The sequence below is a fragment of the Fukomys damarensis genome, unplaced genomic scaffold (assembly GCF_012274545.1).
Source record: "Fukomys damarensis isolate Sample0158 unplaced genomic scaffold, DMR_v1.0_HiC HiC_scaffold_33, whole genome shotgun sequence".
In the NCBI taxonomy this organism is placed as follows: Eukaryota; Metazoa; Chordata; class Mammalia; order Rodentia; family Bathyergidae; genus Fukomys; species Fukomys damarensis.
In genome coordinates this window covers 28,169,904-28,196,095 of record NW_022900945.1, presented here as the reverse complement: position 1 = coordinate 28,196,095, position 26,192 = coordinate 28,169,904, and the positions used below count along the sequence as shown (strand labels likewise).

At 38.6% G+C, this 26,192-nt stretch overlaps 1 protein-coding gene and 1 pseudogene across 1 annotated transcript in view; both read left to right on the top strand.

Moving 5' to 3' along the window:
* Positions 1–19,203, top strand: part of Alg14 (ALG14 UDP-N-acetylglucosaminyltransferase subunit) — a 134,433-nt gene extending 115,230 nt beyond the window's left edge. The window contains exon 4 of the mRNA XM_010639909.3: positions 18,306–19,203. Within this exon, the coding sequence (XP_010638211.1) occupies positions 18,306–18,536 (231 nt within the window). The 3' untranslated portion in view covers positions 18,537–19,203. The remainder of the gene's footprint in view (positions 1–18,305) is intronic.
* Positions 19,204–22,432: 3,229 nt separating this feature from the next.
* On the top strand, positions 22,433–24,665 carry LOC104873315 (annotated as a pseudogene).
* Positions 24,666–26,192: the final 1,527 nt, after the last annotated feature.

The following is a 26,192-nucleotide window of genomic DNA, read 5'->3' as shown; positions in this document are numbered from 1 at the left end:
CCCCCTGTGACGCTGACTGACCTCGGGCTGCAAGGCCCAGATTGAGTTCCCCATCCTTCTGAATGGTTGAACTCCCCGTTCTATAACAGGTTTCCCATGCCCTTTCTTTAAAGATGTTCAAAGTTGGGAACTCAGAAAAATACCCTTGATGACCACCTCTGTCTTGGCAGAGTGGGCCCAAAGACTTGCACAGTCAGGAGGTCTGAGAGTGCAGGGGAGGGGACTTATGGGGGTTCAGGGGCACCCGCGCGGCTACCTTCCCGGTGCTTGAGCGATGGCTGCTGGGTCGGGAGCAGGCGTGGTTCTCCTTCCCCCGGTGGATCGGGGCTGGCCTACCTTCCCGGCGCTTGAGCGATGGCTGCTGGGTCGGGAGCAGGCGTGGTTCCGGAGTGTCTAAATTCTTTAACATCATTTTACTTTAAATGTTACCCTGAGAAGTCCTCTCGGTAAACAGCTTGATGTTCATTATTTTCCCTGTTTGTTGTATCACACAAAGCAGGTGTTTATTTACTATCCATACCTCTTCTCCCTTAAAAGAGAAGCTGAGAGCCTGCTGCCCCAGCACTGCCCTCCAAAGAGTTAAAGGGAGGAGGGAAAACTAAAGTTCAATCAGAAGAGCCACTGTTGAAATAGCTGCAGCCATACATAGCCCACAAAGATTCACTTCTACCGCTGGGGATTTAGCTCAGTGGTTCCAGTGCCTGCCTTGCAAGCACAAAGACCCAAGTTTAATTCCCAATAAAAGTCTCATACAAAATTCACTTCTCCTTTTAGCTGTCAGTATTTTTGGGCATTTGTTGTGAGGCATTGCTAGTCAAAGAAACCAGGGCCTTGTTGGTGGGCTCAGTATGTCCACAGCACTAGAATGAAGCCTCTGCCAAATCAGTACTCTTCCTCTTTTTAAATCCAGGCCCTTCGTGCTGGGCTTAATATCCAGCCCTTTTTTAATGAGGTGACTAGGCAGGGTTTAAATTTGCAATCCTCCTCCCTCAGCCTCCCAGAGTGCTGGGATTACGGGCATATACCACCATTTCTGACTTGCCAGACCAGTCTTAACAGGAGAGGCAACACATTTATCAATCAAGCAAGTAATCTGGGAAATATCAAATCAGGCCAAAAACCAAATTTCGTTAAGAGACTTTCAGCCACTGTAGTGAGAATATTAAACTTCTAGGTTTTCTCATTCAAATTAAGGGCCCCCTATTTCTTGAAACAGTAATTTCTGCCTAATTGCAGGTAAGATGGACTATTTGAGGTGTTGATAGTCTATGGAAAAGACAGCAGAGAAAATATGTGGAGTCAACTGGGTGGGACTGACTCCTGGCTCCTTCACTTCCTACCGATAGGACCTTAGGTTAGTTATTTCACTCTATGCCTCTATTGCCTTATCTGTCAAATGAGGATTCCAATGGTGTGTTTTCTATGGGGTCACAGTGAGGACTAAAAGAGGTAAAGTCTGCAAAGCCTTTGGGTCATATAAGTAGCAAATGTGTATATGCTGCTATTATTCTTGCTTTCTTTGACTAGCAATGCCTCTGCCAAAAAATACTGACAGCTAAAGGGAGAAGTGAATTTTTTATGAGTCTTTTATTGGGAATTGAACTTGGGTCTTTGTGCTTGCAAGGCAGGCACTGGAACCACTGAGCTAAATCCCCAGCGGTAGAAGTGAATCTTTGTGGGCTATGTATGGCTGCAGCTATTTCAACAGTGGCTCTTCTGATTGAACTTTAGTTTTCCCTCCTCCCTTTAACTCTTTGGAGGGCAGTGCTGGGGCAGCAGGCTCTCAGCTTCTCTTTTAAGGGAGAAGAGGTATGGATGGTAAATAAACACCTGCTTTGTGTGATACAACAAACAGGGAAAATAATGAACATCAGGCTGTTTACCGAGAGGACTTCTCAGGGTAACATTTAAAGTAAAATGATGTTAAAGAATTTAGACACTCCGGTCTAGGGTAAAAATTGAATTATGTTAAACAGGATTAAGTCACACTTCCTGAGTCTGACAGAGTGTTTCCAGGGAGAGTAAGTGCCACGCAGTCTTTAATTCCACTAGCCCATTGTTGCCTGTCACCTCCCCAAAGTCCCAGGATGTAACATCAAGTGTGAACAGCAAACCATACCCCACATACCCTTTTAGTAAGGCTGGGGTGGGATACCTTGGTGGTTAAGACAACTTTGAATGGCAGGAATTATGGTGCCCTGTCTCATCCACCTCCCTAACATCTTCCTGTCTCATTACCCCTGACGTGGCTTCTCTGGATCATGTCCATATCCTCTAAATATCAACAGCTACTCCCTTTTAAAGCATTAGCAGATAATTAAAGAGCTAGCTTGTAGTGTTTTAAATAGGGTGCTTCCTAGGACACTTGCTTTCTAAGAGATAACTGCTGAGCAGGGATTTTGGCTCAGTCGTTTTGCCGCCTACCTTGCAAGTTCAAGAGCCTGAGTTTGATCCCCGGTACCAAAAAATAAATGAGAGAGAGAGAGAGAGAGAGAGAGAGAGAGAGAGAGAGAGAGAGAGAGAGAGAGAAAATGAACTGTAACTCTGACCAAGAGAGGAAAAGGTGTTCTTTTTCTGGGAGACCTCTTGCTTTTGGAGACTCCTAGGCTTAATGAGTTGTAAAGCTCTTTCATCAGAGTTCAGCAGGGCTGCTTGCCCCAGAATGGTTTTGAGCAGGATAAGAGAGAAGATGACATTTCATGGCTCACCAGTACCCACACCTCCTCTTGCTGCTTGCTGAACACACATAGATCCACTCTGCAGAATAAATGTAGACAGGAGGGCCAGGCCTGAAGATTGCCAGCCCACTTCCTGTGGTAGAAAACAGGCTTCCAAGTGCTACTGTATATCAGAATCACATGGGAACTTGTTCAAGATGCATTTTCCTGGGCCTTGGGCCCAGGGATTCTGATTTTAAAAAACCATGCTTTTGATAAGTGTTCTGGGTGAATGTGATGTGGAGCCCTGAGAAATACTCGCAGTCACTTCTTTGCTTGGTGGTTTCAGCGGTGTCATTTCTAAGCAGAACTGGAATAACTGCTTCCCTCAGATCCTACTACCAGTGTTCCTGTCTTTTGAGTCTACAGTAGGAGGGTCATTAGTACAGGCAAGCAATACCTAATGCTTAAACACAGTAAGAACCTCAAAGAAACTCATGCTTTTGACAGTGTTATTCTGTTTCTGTTGAGTTATTGATGATGTCAGTACATTATTGCTAGAATTTTGGAAATATATGGTGAATAATTAAAGGAAAACAACCTTGAAAAGCCTGAATGAACAAAGAGCAAAGCACATTGTTCATCAGAGAACTTCAGCAACTTACTAAGGTGTGGAATCCAATCTCGACTCCAATGTCCCATGTTCTTTAATGTCACTAAGAGTACATCTCTTTAACACATCCCAATTTGTCAAATTCTTTCCTGTTTCATTGTCTGCCAGTGTGTGTATGTAGCTGTCTCCCCCCTCCCTCGTCCCTCTTCCCCTTCCCATGAGAACCTCAGAACAAGTTTTTTATATATCCTTTTGATCCAGAATTTAGGAATCAGTTAATCCCCTGTAAAAATTCTTAAGCTGTTTTTTAATATTACAAAAATAATCTGAACATAAAATGTCTAAAGAGGACAGCAGATGTTTCCAGTTCAGCAAGAAAGAAATAACACATAGGTGCATAAAGAAAAATTGAGGGTCGTAAGGAAAATATCACTTTCCTACTGAGTGCCTTGACAAGAAGGAGTAAGGAGTTATATAATTATTTTGAATTCAAGCCAGTGCTTCCCATTTAGAAAGGATGCTTCCTTTTCTTTTAAAAACGTTAACCATTTGTCTTGTTTTGCTTTTTGGAGATAAGGTTTTGCTGTATAGCCTCAGTAGGCCTTGAACTGTGGGGAATCCCTAGTCTCAGCCTTCCAAGTGCTGGGATTACAAGTGTGCTCCACCATGCCTGGATATGTCAACATTTTCTCTTTAGAAAAGGTTTCCTAATCCGTTTTAATCCAACAGTATATTAGAGTTTGCCACTGATTTCTTTGTTAAAGCTATAAAATTTTAATAACAATTACCAGAATGTAGTCCTCAGTTAAATGCTTGGAGGCCCCTTGCCTTAAACCTACATCCAACTACTCTGGACCTGGGTGGCAGGCCCACAATGGGCCAGTGTGGCTGAGAGGAGAACCCTGAGCTAGCCTTCAAAAAGCTTGAGTTTGGGACTCAGCTAAGCTACTGACTTATATGAGTTATGTAATTCCTCTATGTCTTAGTCTCTTTGCCTAAAAAATGAGTACAGCAATACCCATTTCCTCACAGGGCTATTATAAAGTTATATGAGATATACTTACTGCATTACTAATCATAAACTTCAGCCTGATGGTACTAAATTGAAAATTCTAGAAAGAATTAATTAGTACAATTTAAACTGCACACTGTTCTGAGTACCATGATGTCAAGTCTTGCACTGTACCCTTCTGTCCCACTCAGGACGTGACACACTCCTTTGTATCACTGATATCACAGTGCTTATGTTCAAGTAACCCTTATTTTACTTGTGATTGTTGTTTTTGTTTTTGTTTTTGCCTTTTTTGAGACCGGGTTGTGTTCTGTAATTCAGGCTGGGCTTGAATTCATGACAATCCTCTTGTCTCAGACTCTGGATTACTGGGATCACAGGTGTGTGCTACCACAACTGGCTACCCTTATTTTACTTAATAATGATCCCAACATTCAAGAGTAATGATGCTAGCAATTTGGATTTGCCAAAGTGAAGGCATAAAGTGCTTTCTTTAAGTGAAAAGGTGTAAGTTGGCAATATGTAAAGAAAAAAATTACATGCAAAGGTTGCTAAGATCTTCAATTTATTGTTGTAATTGTTCTATTTTATTGTTATTGTTAGCAAACTCATACTGTGTGTAATTTATAAATTAAATTAAACTTTGTAATAATCTCTGTGTGTGTGTGTGTGTGTGTGTGTGTGTGTGTATAAAAATAGTATGTATAGATCAGGGTTATCCTAGTTTCACATATCCATTAGGGATCTTAGACCATATCCCAAGGATATTGCCAGGAGCTGTTATAATTAAGGAAAATGGTGTACTTTAGACTCTGCCTAGCAAGTAGTAGATGCCCAGTAAATGGGTAAGTTTTACCCATGTTATGTGATGGGTTACATTTTTTGTGTGTTTATAATTTTTTGGTTAAGTGTTTTCTTTTGATTTCTCATGCAGAACTAGCCCAGTTCAGTACAATGTCACACAAAAATCTGCTTTTACAACTTTGGCAGAAGGTTGACAGTGAGTCAGTCATCAGGTGACTTAGTTACTGATGATGACTTGGGTCATGTAAGCCAAAGAAGTTAGTAGTATATGATAGATATGACAGATAGAGAAGTACAGAATGAAGAACTTAATTCGGATGAGGAAGAAGAGAATAATGTAAATAACTATTTGACTAGTTAAAATGCTACGAAATGGTCATGTATCCTGAACGATCCAATGTTAGAACTAGGACAGAAAATGTAAGGTTCTTGCTATGGGTGAAACCTATTGGATGGAATGTCAACACTGCGATTCAGTGTTGGAGATTGTAACAGTTGATATGCTACAAGATGTTTTGAAATACACTAATAGTGTACTTAGCAATCAGATCTTAACTTCTTGCAGTAATAAACCACATGACTTTGTGAACAGACTTAGTGCACCTATTTTAAAAAGTAACTCAAATGTCACATTCCACAGATGGTTCACTAGTTACCCATTGAACCTACATTTACTAAAAGAACATGAGTTGACCAGCAGAGAAACTATTTGCAAGAACAAAACTGAGATTCCTGAAAAATATTACAAGTTCACAATAGATAAATGTATACTACTCTCTTTGAATTTCAGAAAGATATGACTTTGGCCTCTTGTATGGCAAAGAAAAACAAAGTAGTATGATACTGTACACATTATATCATGATGATAAGATCATTAGTGAGGCTGGATGTGGCAGTGCATGTCTGTAATCAAAGCACTTGGGAGACTGAGGCAGGTGAATAGATCTTGTGGGTTCAAGGTCAACTACACAGTTCAAGCTACACTGTGAGGTCAATCTACACAGTGAGCTCCAGGCTAGCTTGGACTACATAATAAGACGCTGTCTCAAAACAAATAAACAAACAAAGATTGATGGTAAATCCTCAACTCAAATGAAGCCAGAAATGGCCACATTTACCTGGCATGTAAAGGTACAAGATCCCAGTAATGAATGTAACTGTACTGTCTACCTAGAATGTACCAATAAATTAAATTTAAAAAAAAAGAAATGGCTACATTTTGCAACAAAACAAAGGGCAGATTAGATACTGTTAAGGAATTATGCAGCAACTATGGTATCACTCAAAACACAACGCATTGGCCAGTGGTTGTGTTTTACTTGATCCTAAATATTGCAGACATAAATAGTTTCATAGTTCAAAGAGAGTAACAGGCACGAAATATCACAGAGAAGTTTTCTTAGAAGATTGGGATTGGAATTGATAAATGATCAATTACAACAGAGGAAGAATAGTACGTATCTGCCCAAAGAATGCCTCAAAATACTTCTGGAGAAGACCGGTAAACAGACAGGCGAAACATCACAGGAACCTCCTAAGGAAACAGGAGGACTAAGTATGTCTTGTTTGTCTACCAAAGAAGGTGGGAAGACAAAGTGCATGTGCTGTCAGTGTAAGTGACACGTGTGTGGAACATGCTGTTCTCGTGTGTGAAGTCTCCCTTAGGTGTGATAAGTGAAGTAAAGGTTATTGTTGTAGTAGAGCTTTATTTATATTTTCATTGTAGTTCACATGAGAATTTATTTCTGCTCTTAGTGTTTAGATCTAGTAAGCAAACAGTTGATGGAGAAAATGTTGATGTTTATTCTAAATACTCAGTATGTATTTGTTTTATTTTATTGATATTTCATTTCCTGCTAAGTGGACATTGTATGATATAATAGGAAGCTCCTGACAAGAGAGGAAGCCAAGAGAGGTGACAAGTATGGCCTGCCAAACAGGAAAGGAAAGCTAAGCACACATGCTGTCAGGGTTGGCAAGACTTGTGTATGGAACAGTCTGTTGTCACGTGTGAAGAAGGCCATGGGTGCAATCATTGAAGCAAAGATTATTTCTGTGGCAGAGTTTTGTTCAAATTTTCATTGTAGTTCACATAGGAATTTCTTTCTGCTGTCACTTTTTAGATCTTGTGAGCAAGTAAACATTTAATGTTGGTGCTTATTTGACACATTCATTGCAAATTAAAATTTTAATATTTTATTGATTTTTATTTCCCTGTTAAGACACATTGTTGTACTCTCTGCTGCTATATGGCCAATGTGTTTAGCTTCTATACCTGTGTGAGAACACATATTTGTATTTCTCTACCTGGCTTATTTTTCATAATTTAACATCCTCCAGTTTTATCCATGTTGCTGTATCCATATTCATCCTTTCGTGTCTAGTTCAGCTTCTTAATTTATTATGTAAATATACAGTGAGCAAAAGTGTTCTGTGTGAACAGAAGGAGTCAATGATAGAGCACCAGTTTAGGGAGCTTAGTAGTTGGACAAGATCCTAAAGCCCCAGCATTTACCATTCTTCCTAGTTATTTATTTGATTAGGTTGTGAACAATTTTTTGTTTGTTCTTTGTTTTGGTGGGTTTTTTGTTGTTGTTTTGCTAAGCAAAATTGAAATAACTGATTTTGAGGAACCAGCAATAAAGTTGGTATCCTTAAAACATTAATGCCTTAGCCTAAATAAAAACAATTTATACCTTACTAACCAACTAGGTGAACTGTCATACACCTGCAATCTCAGCTCTCAGAAAACTGAAGCAGAAGGATTAAGAGTTTGAGGCTGCCTCAAGTGCATAGCAAGACTCTGATTCAAAAAGAATAATTAAAACTTTTTGATATGGTTTAAATTTTTTAAAGATGTAAGCCATGCCTGGGTAAAGAGAAACTGAAAAGTAACTAAGTGATATACTTTACTATTAGCTTAATTTTTTTTTGCTCTTTATTTACACTTTGCCTTACTCAAATGAGATATCATATGATATTTAAGCTTTTGTGTCTGATTTATTTCACTTAATGTTATATTTTCCAGGTGTAACTGTATTTTGCAGAAAACATCTTTTTTTTAAATTGAGTTTATTGGTACACTTTAGGTATACAGTACAGTTACATTCATTATTGGGATCTTGTACCTGTACATGACAGGTCTTGGTTCTCATTTTTTCCCCTTTTCCCTGCCCTCCCTTCACCCCCTCCTTCCCTCCCCATTTACAAACACTTTATTTCCATTTTTCATTTTCTCATATCTTTTTCTTTTCCCTTATTACCTTTCCCCTACCCTTCCCACTTTCCCTACACCTTTAGCCCCTTTCTTCCTATTTCACATTGTCAATTATCTCATTAGGATCTTATGTACTATTATAGTTTTTCAAACCAGAGAAACTATTCAGGATTTACACATGTGACTTATTTATTTCACTTAGGAGTATATCCTCAATATGTATCCATTTTCCTATGAATGAATCTAATTTTTCATTATTTATGGCTGAGTAATATTCCATTTTATAGAAAAACCACATCTTCTTTATCAAGTCTCCAACTGATAGGCAAATTGGCTATTTCCAAGTTTTAGCTATTACAAACTGTGCCGCTATAAACATAGGTGTGCATATATCACTGCGATATGATTCTTTTAATTCTTTTGGAAAGATACCCAGCAGAGGGATAGCTGGGTCAAATGGAACCTCTAGTCCCCGTTCTTTGAGATATCTCCATATTGATTTCCATAGTGGTTGCACCAGTCTGCACTCCCACCAACAATGGAGAAGGGTTCCTCTCTCCCCACAACCCCGCCAACATTTGTTATTGAGTGATTTCTTATAGCAGCCATTCTTTGTGGGGTGGGGTGGAATCTCAGTGTTGTTTTTATCTGCATCTCTCGAATGACTAGTGATGTGGAACATTTTTCATATATTTACTTGCTGCTTTTACTTCTCTGTCTGAGAAATATCTGTTCATTTCAGATGCCCATTTTTGAATCGGATCTTTGTATTTGGGGGGGCTGATTGTTTTGAGTTCTTTATATATTCCAGATAGTAGTCCTTTGAGGAGCAGCTGGTAAAAATTTTTTCCCACATTGTAGGTTGTCTCTTAGTTCTGTTGATGGTTTCTTTTGCAGTGCAGAAGCTTTTTAATAAGATGAGATCCCAGTTGTTGATTCTTTCTGCTAGTTCCCGTGCTACTGAGGGTTTGTTCATAGTCTTTTCCTATGCCAATGTCTTGATTTTAACTTAAAATCACCACTTCCCTTTCTTGCCCTCAGCTTCATACCATTTTAAAAGTCAATATGGTAAAATTTTTAAAATAATGAATTCTGGGGGGAAGGTGGTTAGCCAGACTGTGATGCTTTCATGCAGTGGCACGTTTAATGCTTCTGCAGAAGCATGGGATAGCAGTTGTTATGTAAGTGGAAAAGCAGACCTCAGAATGCTGAGTACACAGTGATGACAACTCTGAAAATACTATTGACAATAAAATTGTAAGGTTCATTTATGGTTGGTGATGTAAGTGTTTAGAATTGTTTGGTTATTTCATGTTGATCTTGATACATATAAGTGTTTCAGTTTAACTGCTACTACTCAAATCATTGAATATACATAACGAAGAAGTGCCGTGTACCCTAATGAGAGCCAAGCATGTGTGTCACCCCGGGTGCTACACATCCTTTCCTTCCTGCTGCTCACCTCACCGATCGCTGGCACTCAGCACTGCCTTTCCTCAGGCTTCACCCCAGCCTTCCGGTCTGCTGCGTGGTAGAGAGCACTTGCCTGCCACCTTCATTTTCTTTGCTCCCTTGATTACTCTCAGATGCTTCTGTGTCCACTTTCTTTGTGTGCGCGTGTGTGTGTGTGTGTGTGTGTATTTGTTTTTTTTGAGACAGGGTCTCACTATGTGGTTGAGACTGCCCTGGAACTCACTATGTAGCCCAGGTTGATGTCGAACTCACAGCAATCCTCCTGCCTCAGCCTCCCAAGCGCTGGGATTACAGGCGTACACCACCACTCCCAGCTCTGTCCACTTTCTGAGGCTTTTCTCCCATTGCTCTTGCCTTTGGATGCAGCCTTTTGCTTCTGTTTTTGGTACCCTGGGATACTCATCCAGTCTCTTGTTACTGTATCATTTTCTCCACATAGTCACAGGCCAGTGCTTTTAGCCCAGCCTGAGGAAATCCTGTGACCATTTCAGTGTGATCCATCCCTTCTCTGGGCTCTGCATTTTCTGCTCTTACAATTTTTTATTTCCTTCATACTTGTTAGAGTTCTTGATAGCAAACTATCTTCCCTTCTGGCTGCACAGAACAGAAAAAGAATTTAGCAAGAGGCCATAGAAAACTCTCAGAATTACCAGGAATGCTAATGAACTAGGCTTAGAAAACACAGAGGTACAAAGTGGGACCTGAGCAGTTAGAACCATGGCCAGATTTCCATGGGCCACAGAGCTAAGTTCAGGGGACACCTGCTGTCACTACTGCTGGGCAGTGGCCACTGCAGCTAGCACCACAAGTGCTCAATGCTGCACTCTGCCAGTGGCACCCTTGCTACCAGAACAGGTTCTTTTCCAGCCCTACTCCTCTACACCACTAGCTCCTGCTCAAATTTTGACAGAAACACCTGACCAAGTCATTGACCCAGCCATTAGCTGCAGAAGAGCCAGGAAAAGTATCTCACCTCTGCTGTGAGAGGTGGTGTCTGCCGGCTGCTAGAACTTACACAGTGGAAAATCATTCAGATTCCAGGAAAAAAAAAATAAATAAAACACTGCTCATCTCTTATCCATAACAATTGTCTTATTAAACTTCTTACTGTTTCCTTAACTCCTTAAAGCTATTCTGCTTACCTCTGACTCACCAAGAAATCTGGAACATAGTTCAATGCCAAAAAAAAAAAAATGTTAGGGGTTGCTATTCTGCTTACCTCTGACTCACCAAGAAATCTGGAACATAGTTCAATGCAAAAAAAAAAAAAAAATGTTAGGGGTCACAGATTTATATACAGAGATGTTCATAACAGCACAATTTAGACTAGCAAAGGAATAAAAGGAGCCAGCCTAAATTTTCAACAATTTCTAGTAACAGCCATTTGCATAAATAGGGGAATGGTTAAATTATGATATATGTATAAAGAACTAAATATAGGTAGTCATTAAAAATCAAGGATTTTTAGAGGTTTTGTTCTTTGTTGTGTTTTGCTGGGTAAGCACTCTACCACTGAGTCATGTTCCCAGCCTTAAAAGTATTTTAAAAACAAACAAAAATATAACTGAACCATTTTACAGTATTTATAAATAAGATCTCACATTAATATATATATATACAAATATAAATTATGCTAGAATTTATATATAAAGATATAAATTACAAGGGAATAAACCAACATGTTAATAAACTAGATAAGGGTTAATTCTTAGAGCTTACATTTAGTTTCCACACAGAGATGAAAAGTTATTTGTATTTAAAAGAAAGCCCATTGAAGATATACTTCCTATGCCACCATTTTTTTTCTTTTTATTGAGTTTATTGGTACAATCTAGGTATACAATACAGTTACATTCATCATTGGGATTCTGTACCTTTACCTAACAGGTCTTGATTCTCCTTTTTTCCCCTTGTCCCTGCCCTCCCTTCACCCTCCCCATTTACAAACACTTTATTTCCATTTTTTCATTTTCTCATATTTTTTCCTCTCCCTTATTACCTTTCCCCCACCCTTCCCACTTTCTTTACACCTTTAGCCCTTTTCTTCCTATTTCACATTATTATTTATCTCATTAGGATCCTGTGTACTATTATAGTTTTTCACACCAGAGAAACCCTATGCCACCATTTTTGCCCTTTATCACGTTATCAGAAAGTTAGTTTTTTCCTCACCTAACCTCATAAACCAAATTTTCTGAATTGTTTTCTCTGAGTGTTAAAAGAACTCACCCTTTTCTATAGGATCAGTTCTTCCCTTACCACTACTTCTTTAAGAACATACTGATCTTTATGTTCCTGTACGATCATTTATCCATTCTCTAAACACTGTCCATGCCTTGCTGGGCTCATCCATCTACAATCTGAGTCTCTGTCCTACAGCATTGTGCCCTCTTCTCCTGTCCCGTATTTTTTTTCATTTTTAATTTTCTTGGTACAATTTAGATTTACATAATGATCACATTCATCATAAGGAATTTGTACTTTTACATGATGCATCTTGATTCCTATTTTTCCCATTCCCCTCTGCTCCACTTAACCCCCTTCTCCTTCCTTATTTACTCTAGCACTGTTTCATATTCTTCTTTTCTCATTTTCTTTCCTTTCCCCCTTCTCCCCTCGAGTTCCCTTTCTATTGAGTGATTTTTTTTCTTGTTTCATGTTGTCTATTATACATTTTGTTCCCTATTTACATTTTCAGTTTCTTACACTAAAGAAACAATGTGATACTTACATATGTGCATCTGATTTATTCCACTTAAGAATATAGCTTTAGCAGGCCAGGGATTTAGCTCAGTGGCACCATGCCTGCCTCACAAGGGCAATGTCCTCAGTTCAATCCCTGGTACCACTCCCCAAAAAGGAGGAGGAGGAGTGGGAGGAAGAGGAGGAGGAAGAGAAGAATATAGCTTCAAAGATCCTCCATTTAACTATAAAGGTGTCAAGTTTCTCCTTCTTTATGGCTGAGTAGTACTCCATTGTATAGAAAAACCACATCTTCTTTAACTATTCATTGGTTGATAGGCATTTGGGTTGTTTCCAAGACTTGGCTATTGCAAACTGTGTCACTATAAATATGAGTGCACATATAGCACTGTGGTATGATACTTTTAATTCCTGGAGGAGATACCAAGAAGAAGAATAACTGGGCCAAATGGGACCTGTAATCTTAGTTGTTTGAGCAATTTCCACACTGATTTCCACAGTGGTTGCACCAGTCTTCACTCCCATCAACAGTGAAAAAGGTTTCCTTTTTTCCCCACATCCCTGCCAGCATTTGTGGTTGATTTCTTGATATTAACCATTTTTTCTGAAATGAGATGGAAGCTCAGCATTATTTTAATTTGCATCTCTTGGATGACCAGTGATGTTGAACATTTTTTCATATGTTTATTTGCTGTTTATTCTTCCTATTTTAACCCAATGACTCCTTGAGGTTTCCATTACTCTCCTTTGGCCAAATGTAAAGATTTCTTCTTTATTGCTTTTCTGGCTGGAAAAAAAAAATCATTAATCATTTCATCTTTGACACACTTTTGAGGACAGGCAAGTGACTTTGTGGTTTTCCTCTTATTTCTCAAACCATTCTTTAAATATTTTACCTCACCTTGCTTCCTGTTAAACACTACAACCAAGCTTTTCTTCATCTATACTCCTGAGTATTCCTCCACGCCATATTTACACAATTCCTCATCTCCACCATTTACCTTTCCATGTGAGAGTATCAATAACCTATAAACTGAAGAATTGGATTTAACAGGACCTGTGACCTCCATATGGGCTACCTGCCTATGCCAGCTCAGTTTTAAGCATGAGCTTTAGTTCTCTGGCTTCTTTGTGGCTCTAGAATATCAATAAAACCTTCCTTGAAGCTCTCTCTCATAGGTCATAACTCTTCCTGGCCTCTAAATCCCCCAGCTAGGAGCTGTAAGATATCTGGTTTTCAGGCCAGTGCCACAGAGTTGGGCTCTGCTTCTCTGTCCAGTCTCCTAATATTGAAGCCTCACTGGATTCTCCATGCCTTCAGTCTCACCTTCATGAGCACCCTTGGGGCACCCTCAACTACATAACCTGTGACCAACAAACAACCCAAAACACCAAGTATCATGCCCAAACTCTGTGTGCGCAATTCCTACTGGGTTAGAAGTTGAATTCAGACTATTCAAATTAAATATGTCTTTTTATATATGCAGATATTATGCTTCAGCCATAGGAATTGACCTGTTGTAACCCAAATCTACAGAACAACAATCCTAGTATAACTGTTCTTGATTCTTGATCTAACTCATCTGCCCTCCTGAATTTATATAGCCCTGACCTTTTTCATTTTTTAGATCTGTAATTCACATTATCTTTAGTATGTCTCTTGAACTTCCTGCTCTTAGAGAAGTTTATCTATTGATTGGAAGATTCATCTAGCAGGAACATATTGAAAACACACTGGTTGGTGCTGTAGATAATCAAAGACCAGTCAGAGAGTTAAACACAATAAAAGACTGTATCACTTAGTATGCTTTTTATTCCCAAGGACAAAACTCCTGGTTCAAACTGGCTTAAGCAAAAATGGAATGTATTCCATCACATACCTGGCAAGTCTAGCGAGAGATCTGGTTTCCTTCAGGCATAGCTGGATTCATGGATCCTAAATGCTGCCTTCAAGATTTGGCCTGTCTTTGTCTCTCAGCTCTGCTGTACTTTTTGATAGCTTCATTCTCTAGCTGTCTAGCAAGTGGTTCTCCAAGAAAAAGATGAACAGATGTGAAATGGTTAAAAAGAAGCTGCAATTAAATGAGATGTTAACTATGCCAGGTCCACATCCTCCTGCGTTCTAGAGAGCAGTAGAAAAGTCACTGCTCTCTCAGCAGCCCCAACAAATGTTCCACAAAGTCCTGTGGTTTCTGACTGGGTTATATGCTCTTCCCTGAGTGAGTGACTCCCCAGAGAAATTTGATGCTGTGATTGGTCAGGCTGGAGTCATATGTCCTCTCCTAAAAGCAGACGTGGAGTCAGCTCTCATCAAACACTTAAATTGAGCACAAGGAATATAGTGCTTCCCTTGAGAAAAAGGTGAACAGATGTGAAGTGGCTAAAAGGAGGTCAAAGAAGCAGCTGTAATTACAGCTGTATGGCACCCAGCCATGTGAGTGTCTGTGAGGAGTGTAGATGGTAGAGTACAATGGCCAAGTCTGTCAAGGATTCACGCTTCTCTCGCTCACTTGCTCCTTACTTTCTGTCCTTCTGTTCTTCTACTTTATTCCAGGTGCAGAGTATAGATAGTCCTAGAAATGGATCTCACCAAAAGGAGCTTACAGAGTATTGAGGCAGAGGATGGCCAGGGAGATAGTCCTGCATTCTCATTGAGAATTTGTAGTTTCAGAAGTGGAAATATGAAGAATATGTCTGTGTTTTTTATAAAACTAAAAAAAAAGCTCCATATTGTTTAACATGACCTTACCCAGGCTGTTTCAGTGATTCATTGTTATTAAATGTTTGGAATAGTCTCTCTGGTATGCTTCTTCAAATAATGAAAACTCTGTAATCCACATTTTTACAAATAATTGTCTAGGCTATTGCAATTCAAAGTTAAAACCTGCGCTTAATTAAATGTTATTTTCCGTGAGATTAGTTGGCTTTTCTTTTGTTTTTTTAAAAAAAATTTTTTGGCATTGTTGAAGATCTGTCCCTGAGCTACACTTCCCACCCTTTTTTCTAATTTTTTTTTTTTTTTTTTGGTGGAGGAGGAACAAGATCTCCCTATGTAGTTCAGGCTGGTCTTGAACTCACTGTGTAGCCCAGGCTATCATTGAACTTATAGTATCCTCGTGCCTCATCCTCCTGAGTGCCAGGACTACAGGTGTGTGCCACCGCAGCCACTCCAGTTCTTGATATATGATTTTATTGTACCTGGGACTTTTGTAATAAGATATCTCAAAATATGGAGATAATAAACAAAATACTTCTAATTTCTATTTTTGCCTGAATAATCTTGTCTTCTTATCAGTGGTCAGTTGTTAATTAATCTCTCGCCATTACCCAATGATATACAGATATCTCTATCAATATATACATAATTTGCATCTAAAGTGTCAGCCAGACATCAAAATGAATGCATATGGAAATGTACATTTTTTTGGAAATGTGAGAATAGCTTGACATTCAAGATCTGACAATAGACCTTACATTCTTTTTTGCTGCAGTTTTTGTTCTGTACCCCTGAAAAGAAGATTAAGGGCTGGTGATGTTGCTGAGTGGTAGAGCACTTGCCTAGCATGCAGAGGGCCTTGGGTTCATTCGCCGGCACTGACGGGGGGGTGGGGCATTTGAGAACAAATAATCCAAGGATTAGAAAGTACATTAATATCACAGTTGTGAAGTCTGGCAATGCTTAGAGTCATTCTTGATTATTTTAACTACTAGAATTTTGTGGACAGAGGCCAAGGATACTAAACATCATATGATTCATAAGACAGCTACCACAACAACACCAAAAAACATTATCCAATCCAAAATTTCAGTAATGCCTTGCATTAAAAGGATTTTTAGAATTATAAGCCCTGGAAGGATTCAGAGTAAGTTTACAATCTAGGCATAAGATAAAGCTAGAGGCAAATCAGAATCATGAAACATAGACTTGTGAAGTGGACAGAAGTCAATTAATCCAGTCTCTCTGTATTTTTTAATTAATTAATTTATTTATTTATTTTTGGCACTGGGGATCAAATTCAGGACCTTGCACTTGCAAGACAGGCAGCACCACTACTGACCTAAATCCCCAGCTGGCCCCATACTTTAGCTAGGATAACTAAGTCACTTAGGAAAGAAAGCAACCTTGAGCAATATAACTTCTTTACCTCCTAAACATGTGGTCAAACAACTTGCTCAATGTCTCTGCCTCAGTTTTCTTATCTGAGAGATGAGATAATGAAAGTTGCCTCATGATGGATGTGAAGATTAATTAAAATATAATGCATGTAAAATATTAGTATAGTACCTGGCCATAGTGAGTTGTAAATAACTAGTAATGGGAAACGCAGGTGGTGATTGTTATTACTGCTGATGCCCAAAGTCACAGAGCTAGTTTGCAGCCTATTTAATTCTGCTCTCCTGACTCTCGGTTCCATGTTGTTTCTTTTACACTGCCTTGGTTGTCTACTAAGAAGAGTTATAGGGACAATTTAATGGAGATTTAAAGAGGCCAGTCTGGAGAACAGCTCAGCGGCTGGTAATTCAAGAGAATGGCTGAACCAAAGTTCTCCATGAAAGACAGAAAATAGGTTTAAATTGTAGGTAGAGAGCTTCAGAAAGACAAAAGGTAGAACCTACTTAAAAGAGACTAGTCTTTCTTCCCAAAGCTCTGTGAATGATGATACTCGTGGTCATGCCTCCAGAAAGGGGAGCCTAGAACAGATGACTTAGCAAACCTTTGTACCCTTGACTGTGTTCAAATGGAGGCGGGATGGCTGTCAGGCAGAGCCCTTTCCCACTCTAAGATTCTGTGATGTCAGCTAACTTGTATGGGGTATTAGCTAGAAAGGCCATGTGACATTGTAAATCATACCTGATAGGCATACGTAGACAACTTCATACCTCCCGTTTGTGTTTTGTGGAATAAAATGCTTTGTTAGTTTTTACTAATTCAGCCAACATGAGCTTATGAATAAGATACTATATAAAATGCTTTTTCCTCTGAAAATAGTAATACATTATCAACAATCCTATGAAATATGCTTCCTCTCATTTTCTTCAAAGATTTATAAAAATTCTTTGCAGTTGCTCTCTAAGTTTTATTTCTCTTGTAAGGTTAGTCAACTAAAAAAAAAAAAAAAAAAAATTTTTTTTTTTTGGTTCCAGGGATCGAACTCAGGACCATGCACTTACAAGGCAAGTGGCAGAACCACTGAGCTAAATCCCCAGCCCAATTAAATTGTTTTAACTAGTGGCTTTCTATAAAAATTAGCAGAATGAAAACTCTTTTGTATCACAAGCATAGATTAAGCCCTCTTGAGGGAAATCTCATTTCTATGTTAACCTTCTCTTGAATATCCCATTTGTTGTACTGAACCCCCCCCAAATGATTTTACTTTCCACAAAAATAGCCTACATGATAGTCATTTAGAAACATCTCCTACATCAAGAACGAGCTGGTACAGGAAAGAAAACTAAATGAACCTTAGTTGATCATGTATTTTCTATATATCTGTGTGACATTCAAGATCTACTGAGCAGTCAGAAAAGAGCAACACTTGTCCAGCCAATGAGTGCTGAATGAGCACCAGGCACTCACTGTGCTAGAAGTTAGACATCATGTGATTTGACCCAAGTCAGACCTAGTGAGCAGGAGAGCCATGACAACACATCTTCACAGGATTCCTAAGTATAGTGGTTTAAACATGCTCTGTTTTTTACATCCTGGTTCTTGACAAGGACAGATTAGACTCAGAAATCTCCTGTATGATCAGACTATTCCTAGTACAAAATGCCTCATTTAGATTATTGTTTTGTATTAATTTGACCTTCACCTTTTTTTTTAAGGTGTTGTGTAATGGACCAGGAACGTGTGTTCCTATCTGTGTATCTGCCCTTCTCCTTGGAATACTAGGAATAAAGAAAGTGATCATTGTCTACGTTGAAAGCATCTGCCGAGTAGAAACTTTATCCCTCTCTGGAAAGATTCTGATTCATCTCTCCGATTACTTCATTGTTCAGTGGCCGACTCTCAAAGAGAAGTATCCCAAATCTGTGTACCTTGGACGAATTGTTTGACAAATGAAAATTTACATGTGTAGAATTTGGCAGTCAACAATATTTACTATGATATGTTTACTGTAAAGGCTTGTGAAAGTCCTGAGAATTATTGATGGTCAGAAGTAAAACAAAAAAATGTGCAAATAAATCAGTGAAGAAATTGAATCTTCTCTTATAAAATAAACATTACTACACAGTACTCATCAACTGTTTATTTCTTTATACTCCAAATTTCTTTTCTAGATAAAAGTATGTTTCACTATCTGTAAGCTTTTTTTTTTACTATTTCAGTAGTATTTTTTAAACCTAAATATAGAGTTTATGTGATTAGTAACATTTCCTGTTCTACAGCTTTAAAAAAAAACAATATTCTCCATTGTAAAAAGAAATGAAAATAAAGAAAGGTATTTCTTAGTTTTTGTTCAGATACAACAGGCTTTATTTCCTGTATGGAAGCAGTGATGTCCCCAGTGAATTATCTCAGCATAAAGGAAACAGTTATATTAAATTGGCTACATGACAGTTTGCACTGTACTTGCTTCCAGAACCTTGAGCATAACAAGTATCTTTTCATTCTTCAGTCTTGCTTTATGAGTAGCTGGCTTCGATCCAATGTTGTTAAAATAAAAGGTGACCACTGTCATGGAGAAAAACTTATCAGGAATCTAAACTCTTAAAACATTAAAAATTTATCTTAGTAAATTCACAATGTCTTGCCTGTGATTGTCTCTGGCATTTTAAGACACTTAGAACTGCTACAACATACATTTACTGAACATTTATATTATGCACGCTGTATACCAGGTATTCTTTTTCAAATATTGTCTTATTTAATCCTAATAAGAACTTGATGAGGTAGGGATTATTATTACTATTATTATTATTATCCTGTACAGATGACTTGTCCAAGTTCACATGTCTTACAAGTGGTAAAGCCAGGGCTTGAGAGTGGGGTGAATTTCACAAGGACATGGCCTGTGTGATCTACTGGGCTCCACAGTTAGGAGGTCCCTCCTCCTGGATTAATGCTCTGTTCTCACTCTCTTGAATTTCTTAATAATTTTTATTTATTTTAGTTTTCTTTGTTATTGTTGCTTTGCAGTACTGGGAATTGAACCCTGATTCTTGCATATGTTAAGTAAGTGCTCCATCACTGAGCTACATTCCCGGCCTTTTCTGTAATTTTTAAACAAAGGACCCACACTTTAGGAGCCAGAGTGTGTAGCTGATCCTACTTGAGCCTTTATGTACCTTGTGGTGCTATGGCTGTCACAACAGAAGCTCCTCAATAACCAGAAATTCTTGTCCCCTCCCTTGTCTGCTCTTTTAACAAAGAAGTAAAAAACGAAAACTGCACTTCAGATAGATAGATATAGATAGATAGATAGATAGATACCTCAGATTCTACATATATCTCACATTTATATATCTCCCTGCTAGAGATTGAAATCAGAGCCCCATCCATCCTAGGCAAGCACCTTTCCACTGAGTTGTCCCCTCTGCCCTTACCTATATGTTTTTACTCTTAAATAATGTGGTTAAAAGTGCAAATCTAGTAAAGAAATGGTGAAATTGAAGTATTATTTAAAAGGGAACCACCCAAGGTGATACAAAATTAAAATGCTGATATTGGTCTAGGCTTTCTTGTTCTTTGAGAAAAACATATTTGAGTCAAGTGATGCAGGCACATCTGTCATCAGGACATTTTCTTAGGTTTTTGGCTGGAGAAAACCAAGTGGGGAAGACTTCTAAGAATGGTAAGGGCAACTTGCTCTCTGGACTCAGTAGCCACAGAACAGCCAAGTGGTGGTTCACTGTCCTTTGATTTTTAAATCCTCAAATCTCAGTTACTGTTTTTGTGTTTTCTAAGCTCTACACCTGGAGTACCAGGTAGTAGGTTATCAATGAGGGACTGAGACATAATAAACATTTGTTTTTTTAGAGGGAAAGTGATTTTTTTTAAGTAACAGCAGCATGTGATTCACGTGTGAATTTTTCTCAGCCCTATGCGTTGTTCCTTAGTGGCCCTGAGTGGTTGGTTGGAGAGGGAAGGTGAACTACGTTTTGGTTCAGTTAATATGATCAGTGCTGTGGGGCAGCTTCCCCACCCTACAGCTAAGCCTGATGAAGAGGCTCCTGTCAAGCCACAGGGTACAGGGCTCAGACCAGAGAGAGTTATGTAAAAGTTGCCATAATTTTTTCCAGAAACATAAGCCCCAGATATTTTGCAAAGCCTCATCTTAGACAGAGTCTAGCCTGGAATATCAGGGAAGGAATCTATGTGTATTATATCACTAAAAGTTTAAAAATATTTTTGCCAGGTTTGGGCTGCTGTACAGACATTCAGAGCCAGGATGAGACACATGTTATCTCATCTTCCTGCTCAGTTCTAGGTTATTTAGTAAACAAGTGCTTCTCTGCTGTGTGTTATTGGCTAATTTGAGCCCTCAAGGTCCTACAGCCGAGGGGCTGGTTTGAGATTACAGTAGGGAAGTTTCCCTACTATGCATGTCTATGCCATTCATAAAGAGAGTGCTCTAGTCTCAACTTGAACTGCAAATCAGTAGCTAGCTTTTCTTTTTGAATTTCTTTTAAAACACTCTGGAATGCAACTTTTACTGTAAGAAATCACTTATGAAATATTAACTGAATCAGCCTTCAGATGAGAGGCAGGGAAACACACATCCTGCCCACACCTACTTCCCTGGAAGATTTTTATCTACAGTTCAGCTGTCCAAAAGGTCTCCGCAACTTTCCAGGTCAGAAGGTCCTGCTGTTTCAAATAGGATGCCCAGAAGTCATGACAGGAAGCCTTAGCCTGGAACAGAGAGAGAGTGCTGTGAAACCACATCAGCAAGAGGAGCGTTGTACAGTTTTAAAGTGAGCAGCAAGAGGTTCTTGCTGTAAAGGAGAGAGAGGGCCCAAGCTTACCTTTATAAAAGCAATTGTTATTTTACCTTCCAAAGTTTTATGGTATGGGAAACATGTATCCTTACCCTGTAGTTCCTTAGGTAAATCAGTGCTTTAAGTTTTCTGAAAAGCCCTATTCCCTAAAAGGTTTTTGAGATCTTTTGTCACTAATAAGAACATTGTTTCAAGTGTTTAAAAAACTATCTTCAGTGTTCCAATATGTGGGATTTCTCCCCATGGTTTTAGTTCTGACACAGTGAGCATATACCCAGATCTTATCTCCTCTGAACTTCTGTTTAAGGGCCATCACTCTAGCACTCTAAATATAAATTATCTACAATCGTATTCTCATTGCCAACTCATTTTCACATGAATTTGACATAGTGCCACCTTTGAAATAACTAACTGTTGCTAGCCTGCTAACCTGTCACATCCATCCCTCAAGCAACAAATTTTGAATCATTTTGTTTTTTCTCTTTTTCCTTCTTTATTGAGACATCAAAAGATTAAACAAGTTACCTTTGGCCTCTGCAATTACAAGAGATGCTCAAAATGGTGGCCATTGGCTTCCAGACATTTATTAGTAGGGTGGACTGCAGAAGTATGTATACATTTTTGGCAGTCTCTCAATAGATTGATTGATTGATTATATAAGAATATATATTTATATAAAAGTATATATCTCACTAGAACTTTCTTTTGCTTTTTCTTCCTCTTCTATCTTTAGTATTACCTTTACTTTTCCTCTCTCTTGTCTGAACTCACATGCTAATTCTGCCCCTGACATTTACCTAGTTTCTACCACACTTTCCTTTTCTGTCCCATGGTCACAACTTAGCTAAACATAAGTTCCTTGTTTAATTAGAAATAAGGAACTCAGGCATAGAGAGAGTAACTTATTAAAGATTAGAAAATAGCAAAACTGGGATTTAGTTCTAGCCAGACTCACCTTAAGAGCTATATTGTTTTTAAAAGTACTAGCAAGGGTACCCTACAAGGGTACTATGATAGACTGTAAGGTATGCTGCTACACTGGGCAAGGTATCAGAAAAGACCCCTAAAAGGAGAATATTTTAGCTGAGACCTTAAAGGATAATGGCTTAAAGATTTGTTTTTCATCTACTTAACTCTTCAACATAGATTTCACTTCCCCACAGAGTCTTCTTCTGTGACATTTCTGCCCATTTCACAGCTTACCGCAGAGTGTACCTTCACACTGTGGGCCATGTACTTAAAAACAGCTGTGGAAGGAAGAGATAGATGATTTTGCTATTTGTAGTTGTCTTATCGCAGAGACGGTAGCTAGTTTGTTCCACACTTGCCAATACTTATACCATAGTTAAAGACAAAATACTCTATAAGCATTAATTAATTATATAAGTCCTATAGCTTCAGATTTTGTCCAGGCCTGCTTTGGTTATATTTCATCTTGACTAGTGCTCCTAAAGTTTTTTATATCAGGACCTTGTTACATTTAGAAATTATTGAAAATCTCAACCAGTTTTTGTTTGTAGATTGTATTTGTCAGTATGTACCACACTAAAATTAAATAATTTTTTTAAAACCCTAAAAATACAGAGGGACATATTTCATTAGCAGAGTGAGAATATATCGTGTCACATCTGGAAAACCACTATGCAATTATGAGATAACAGGGAAGGAGCAAATTGTTCATATTTCTCTGAAAATACTTTTGACCTCCTAGGCTCCTAGAAATGCCTCAAGGGCTGGCCAGGGGCTTTGGAACCACACTGTGAAGATGGTTGCTCTATATAATGTCCTATCAATGACTTCATTTCCTCTAAGCCTTTAGTCACTGACTTGAGTATTAATTTTATTGCTGTGTGACAAATTTGCCACCAACTTAGTAGCTTATGACAACACATTATCTCTCAGTTCAGTAGGTTAGAAACGGAGTGAGGCGCAGTTGGCAAGTGCGGAAGGCCCTGCCACCTAGCCGGCCACCCCACCCACCACCCCCAGCCATCCTGCATGAGCGGCGCTGGTCACTGGGCTGAGCCGCGCATAGATGCAGCCGAGATGTCCAGTCCCCGCCCTGCAGAGCTGGAGCTGCTCCCGGACAAGATATGAGAAAAGAGTGTTGGACGTCGAAGAATAAAGTTGTTGGGTATCCTGATGATGGCAAACTTCTTTATTTGATTATGGAAATCTCCACAAGCCAAGAAAAAAATGGAAAAGGGGAAGTAATAATACCCAAAGAAAAGATATCTAGTCCTCCCCAGACAAAATGAAACAAAGAACAAGAAAAGCTGAACAAGTGGTACAATCCCATTTTGAGCATGCTGGCCAACCAGGCAGGGGTGAATATGGGTCTTCAAATAGAAGCAGTCTGAATTACTGTGAACCTGACCTGAGGGTCACGTCAGTTATAGCAGATTGTAGCAATTTGCCAGACAGATTTAAGACTTTCTCCTATATTTGAGATGTTGAAATTATTCACTGATTATAGATCACCAAATAAATGTACAAAGAAACCCTTCTTATTGCTGGCAATTAAGTCCCTCACTCCACATTTCACCAGAAGACAAGCAATTCGGGAAACCTGGGCAGAGAAACCAATGTGGGGAACCAGACAGTGGTGCGAGTCTCCTTCCTGAGCCAGGCTCCCCCGAAGGACACCCATTCAGACTTTTCAGATATGCCGAAATTTGAGTGAGAAGCACCAAGACATTCTTATGTGGAGCTACAGAGACACTATCTTCAACTTGTCTCTAAAGGAAGTGCTGTTTCTCAGGTGGGTGAGTACTTCCTGCCCAGACACCGAGCTTGTTTTCAAGGGCGATGATGATGTTTTTGTGAACACCCATCACATCCTGAATTACTTGAATAGCTTATCCAAAAGCCAAGCTGAAGAATTGTTGATAGGTGACTGTGATCCATAATGCTGGGTCCCATTGAGATAAGAAACTGAAGTGCTACATCCCGGAAGTTGTTTACTCAGGGGTTTACCCACCTTATTCGGGGGAGGTGGATTCCTCTACCGTGGCCCCTTGGCCCTGAGGCTGTACAACATCACTAACAGGGTCCATCTCTACCCCATTGATAATATTTATACTGAAATGTGCCTTCAGAAACTCGGCCTTGGGCATTTGATATTGAGGAGAAAAATAGAAATAACATTTGTTCCTATGTAAGATGACGTTAATACCTAGTTGAAAACCTCAGGAGATGATTGATATTTGGTCGAGGTTGCAAAGTGCTCATTCAAAATGCTAAACTATACAAGCTAAATTTTGCATAGAAAGGTATATCTGGACTAGTTCCCATATTGTATTTTCACATTAGGTAATTTGTTTGTTAAACCATCAGAATTGCCTTTATATGTAGTATCCATTTGAGGGCCTCCAAACCCTTTAATTTGGTACTTTTGTGAAGAGGGAAAGCAGATGATAATTTTTTATGGAGGATATGGCAGGGTGATTGGTTCTAATCCTTTTTATTCACTGATGGTCATTATTTTCTAATTTGTCCCCTTTCATCTGAATCACGTTTCTAGAATTTGACTACTGTAAGTTATTTTTGTTTTGCCCCTCTATATGAGAATATTCTTACTTCCTTTATAATGACTGATTTATCCGTATTCAGGTATTTATGAACTTATTGGCTACCAAGATTTTGTTGTTCATGCCTCATGGTTTTTGTGAAATGAAATTATGAATTATGTATTTTCATGAGATGTGGGTGAATTTTGTTTTTGTTTCTTTGTTTTGGTTTTGGTTTTTGAGACAAGTTCTCACTATGTAGTCCAGTTTGGCCTTGAACTTGCTATGTAGTTGAGGATGGCCTTGAATTCATGGCAATCCTTCTGCCTCATCCTACTGAATGCTGGGATTACAGGTGTGTACCACCACACACACAGCTGAGATGTGTATGAATTTTTAAAATTGTTTAAAAAATGGGCTGTATCAAAGTTTCCTGCCACTCCATCAGTATTTTCTTATGTTAATATAATCAGTTAATTTTATAAAATAAGGATCATTTTATGACATTTCCAGTTTATCTTGTTGTGGTTTATGATCATGAAAAGAAGTTTAATTTTTCTTATGGGTGATGTCACAATAGTTACATAATTTTACTATTTTGAAAATAAGAAGTGTGATTCCATAATGGCCAACTGACGATTGAATCTCCCCTGACAACCATTCATATGAGTATACATTTTCGATGTGGATTAGGACTTTAGAGCTTGAAGTGCAAGGATGGCAGTTACAGACCTTTTAAGTGGTTTGTCAATTTAAGACTCCAGGATTCTAATCTTGCCATATTTTCACACGTTGCTTATACAAAATTATTATTCTGAGTAGTGATCACTTCCCTGTTGCAGTGAAGTGCCTGTGTTTTTACTTATTGTTCAGATCAAAGACCAAAATATTTTCTTAAATATATTTTGTGTAATATGTTATTTGTATTCAGTGCTGTTGATGAAATATTTAACTACAGCATGATATTTTAAATCTTAAAATGTAACATGTTAAAGCTAATAGTTATTTTTGAATTTTAAAATTCATTTTTGGCGGGTATGAACTAGTTGATAAAATTCTGCCAAACTATTGCTTATATGTACTATCTTGTAACATGCGTTCTTGAGATATTTTTGTATTTTTAGAGATGAAGATTCCTATCAGATACAATATTGGGGACTGTAAAATGTGGAAATAGAGCAATTGTATAAGAAAGAAAGAGAGAGAGAGAGAGAGGAAGGAAGAAAGGAAGGAAAGAAGGAAGGAAGGAAGGAAGGAGGGG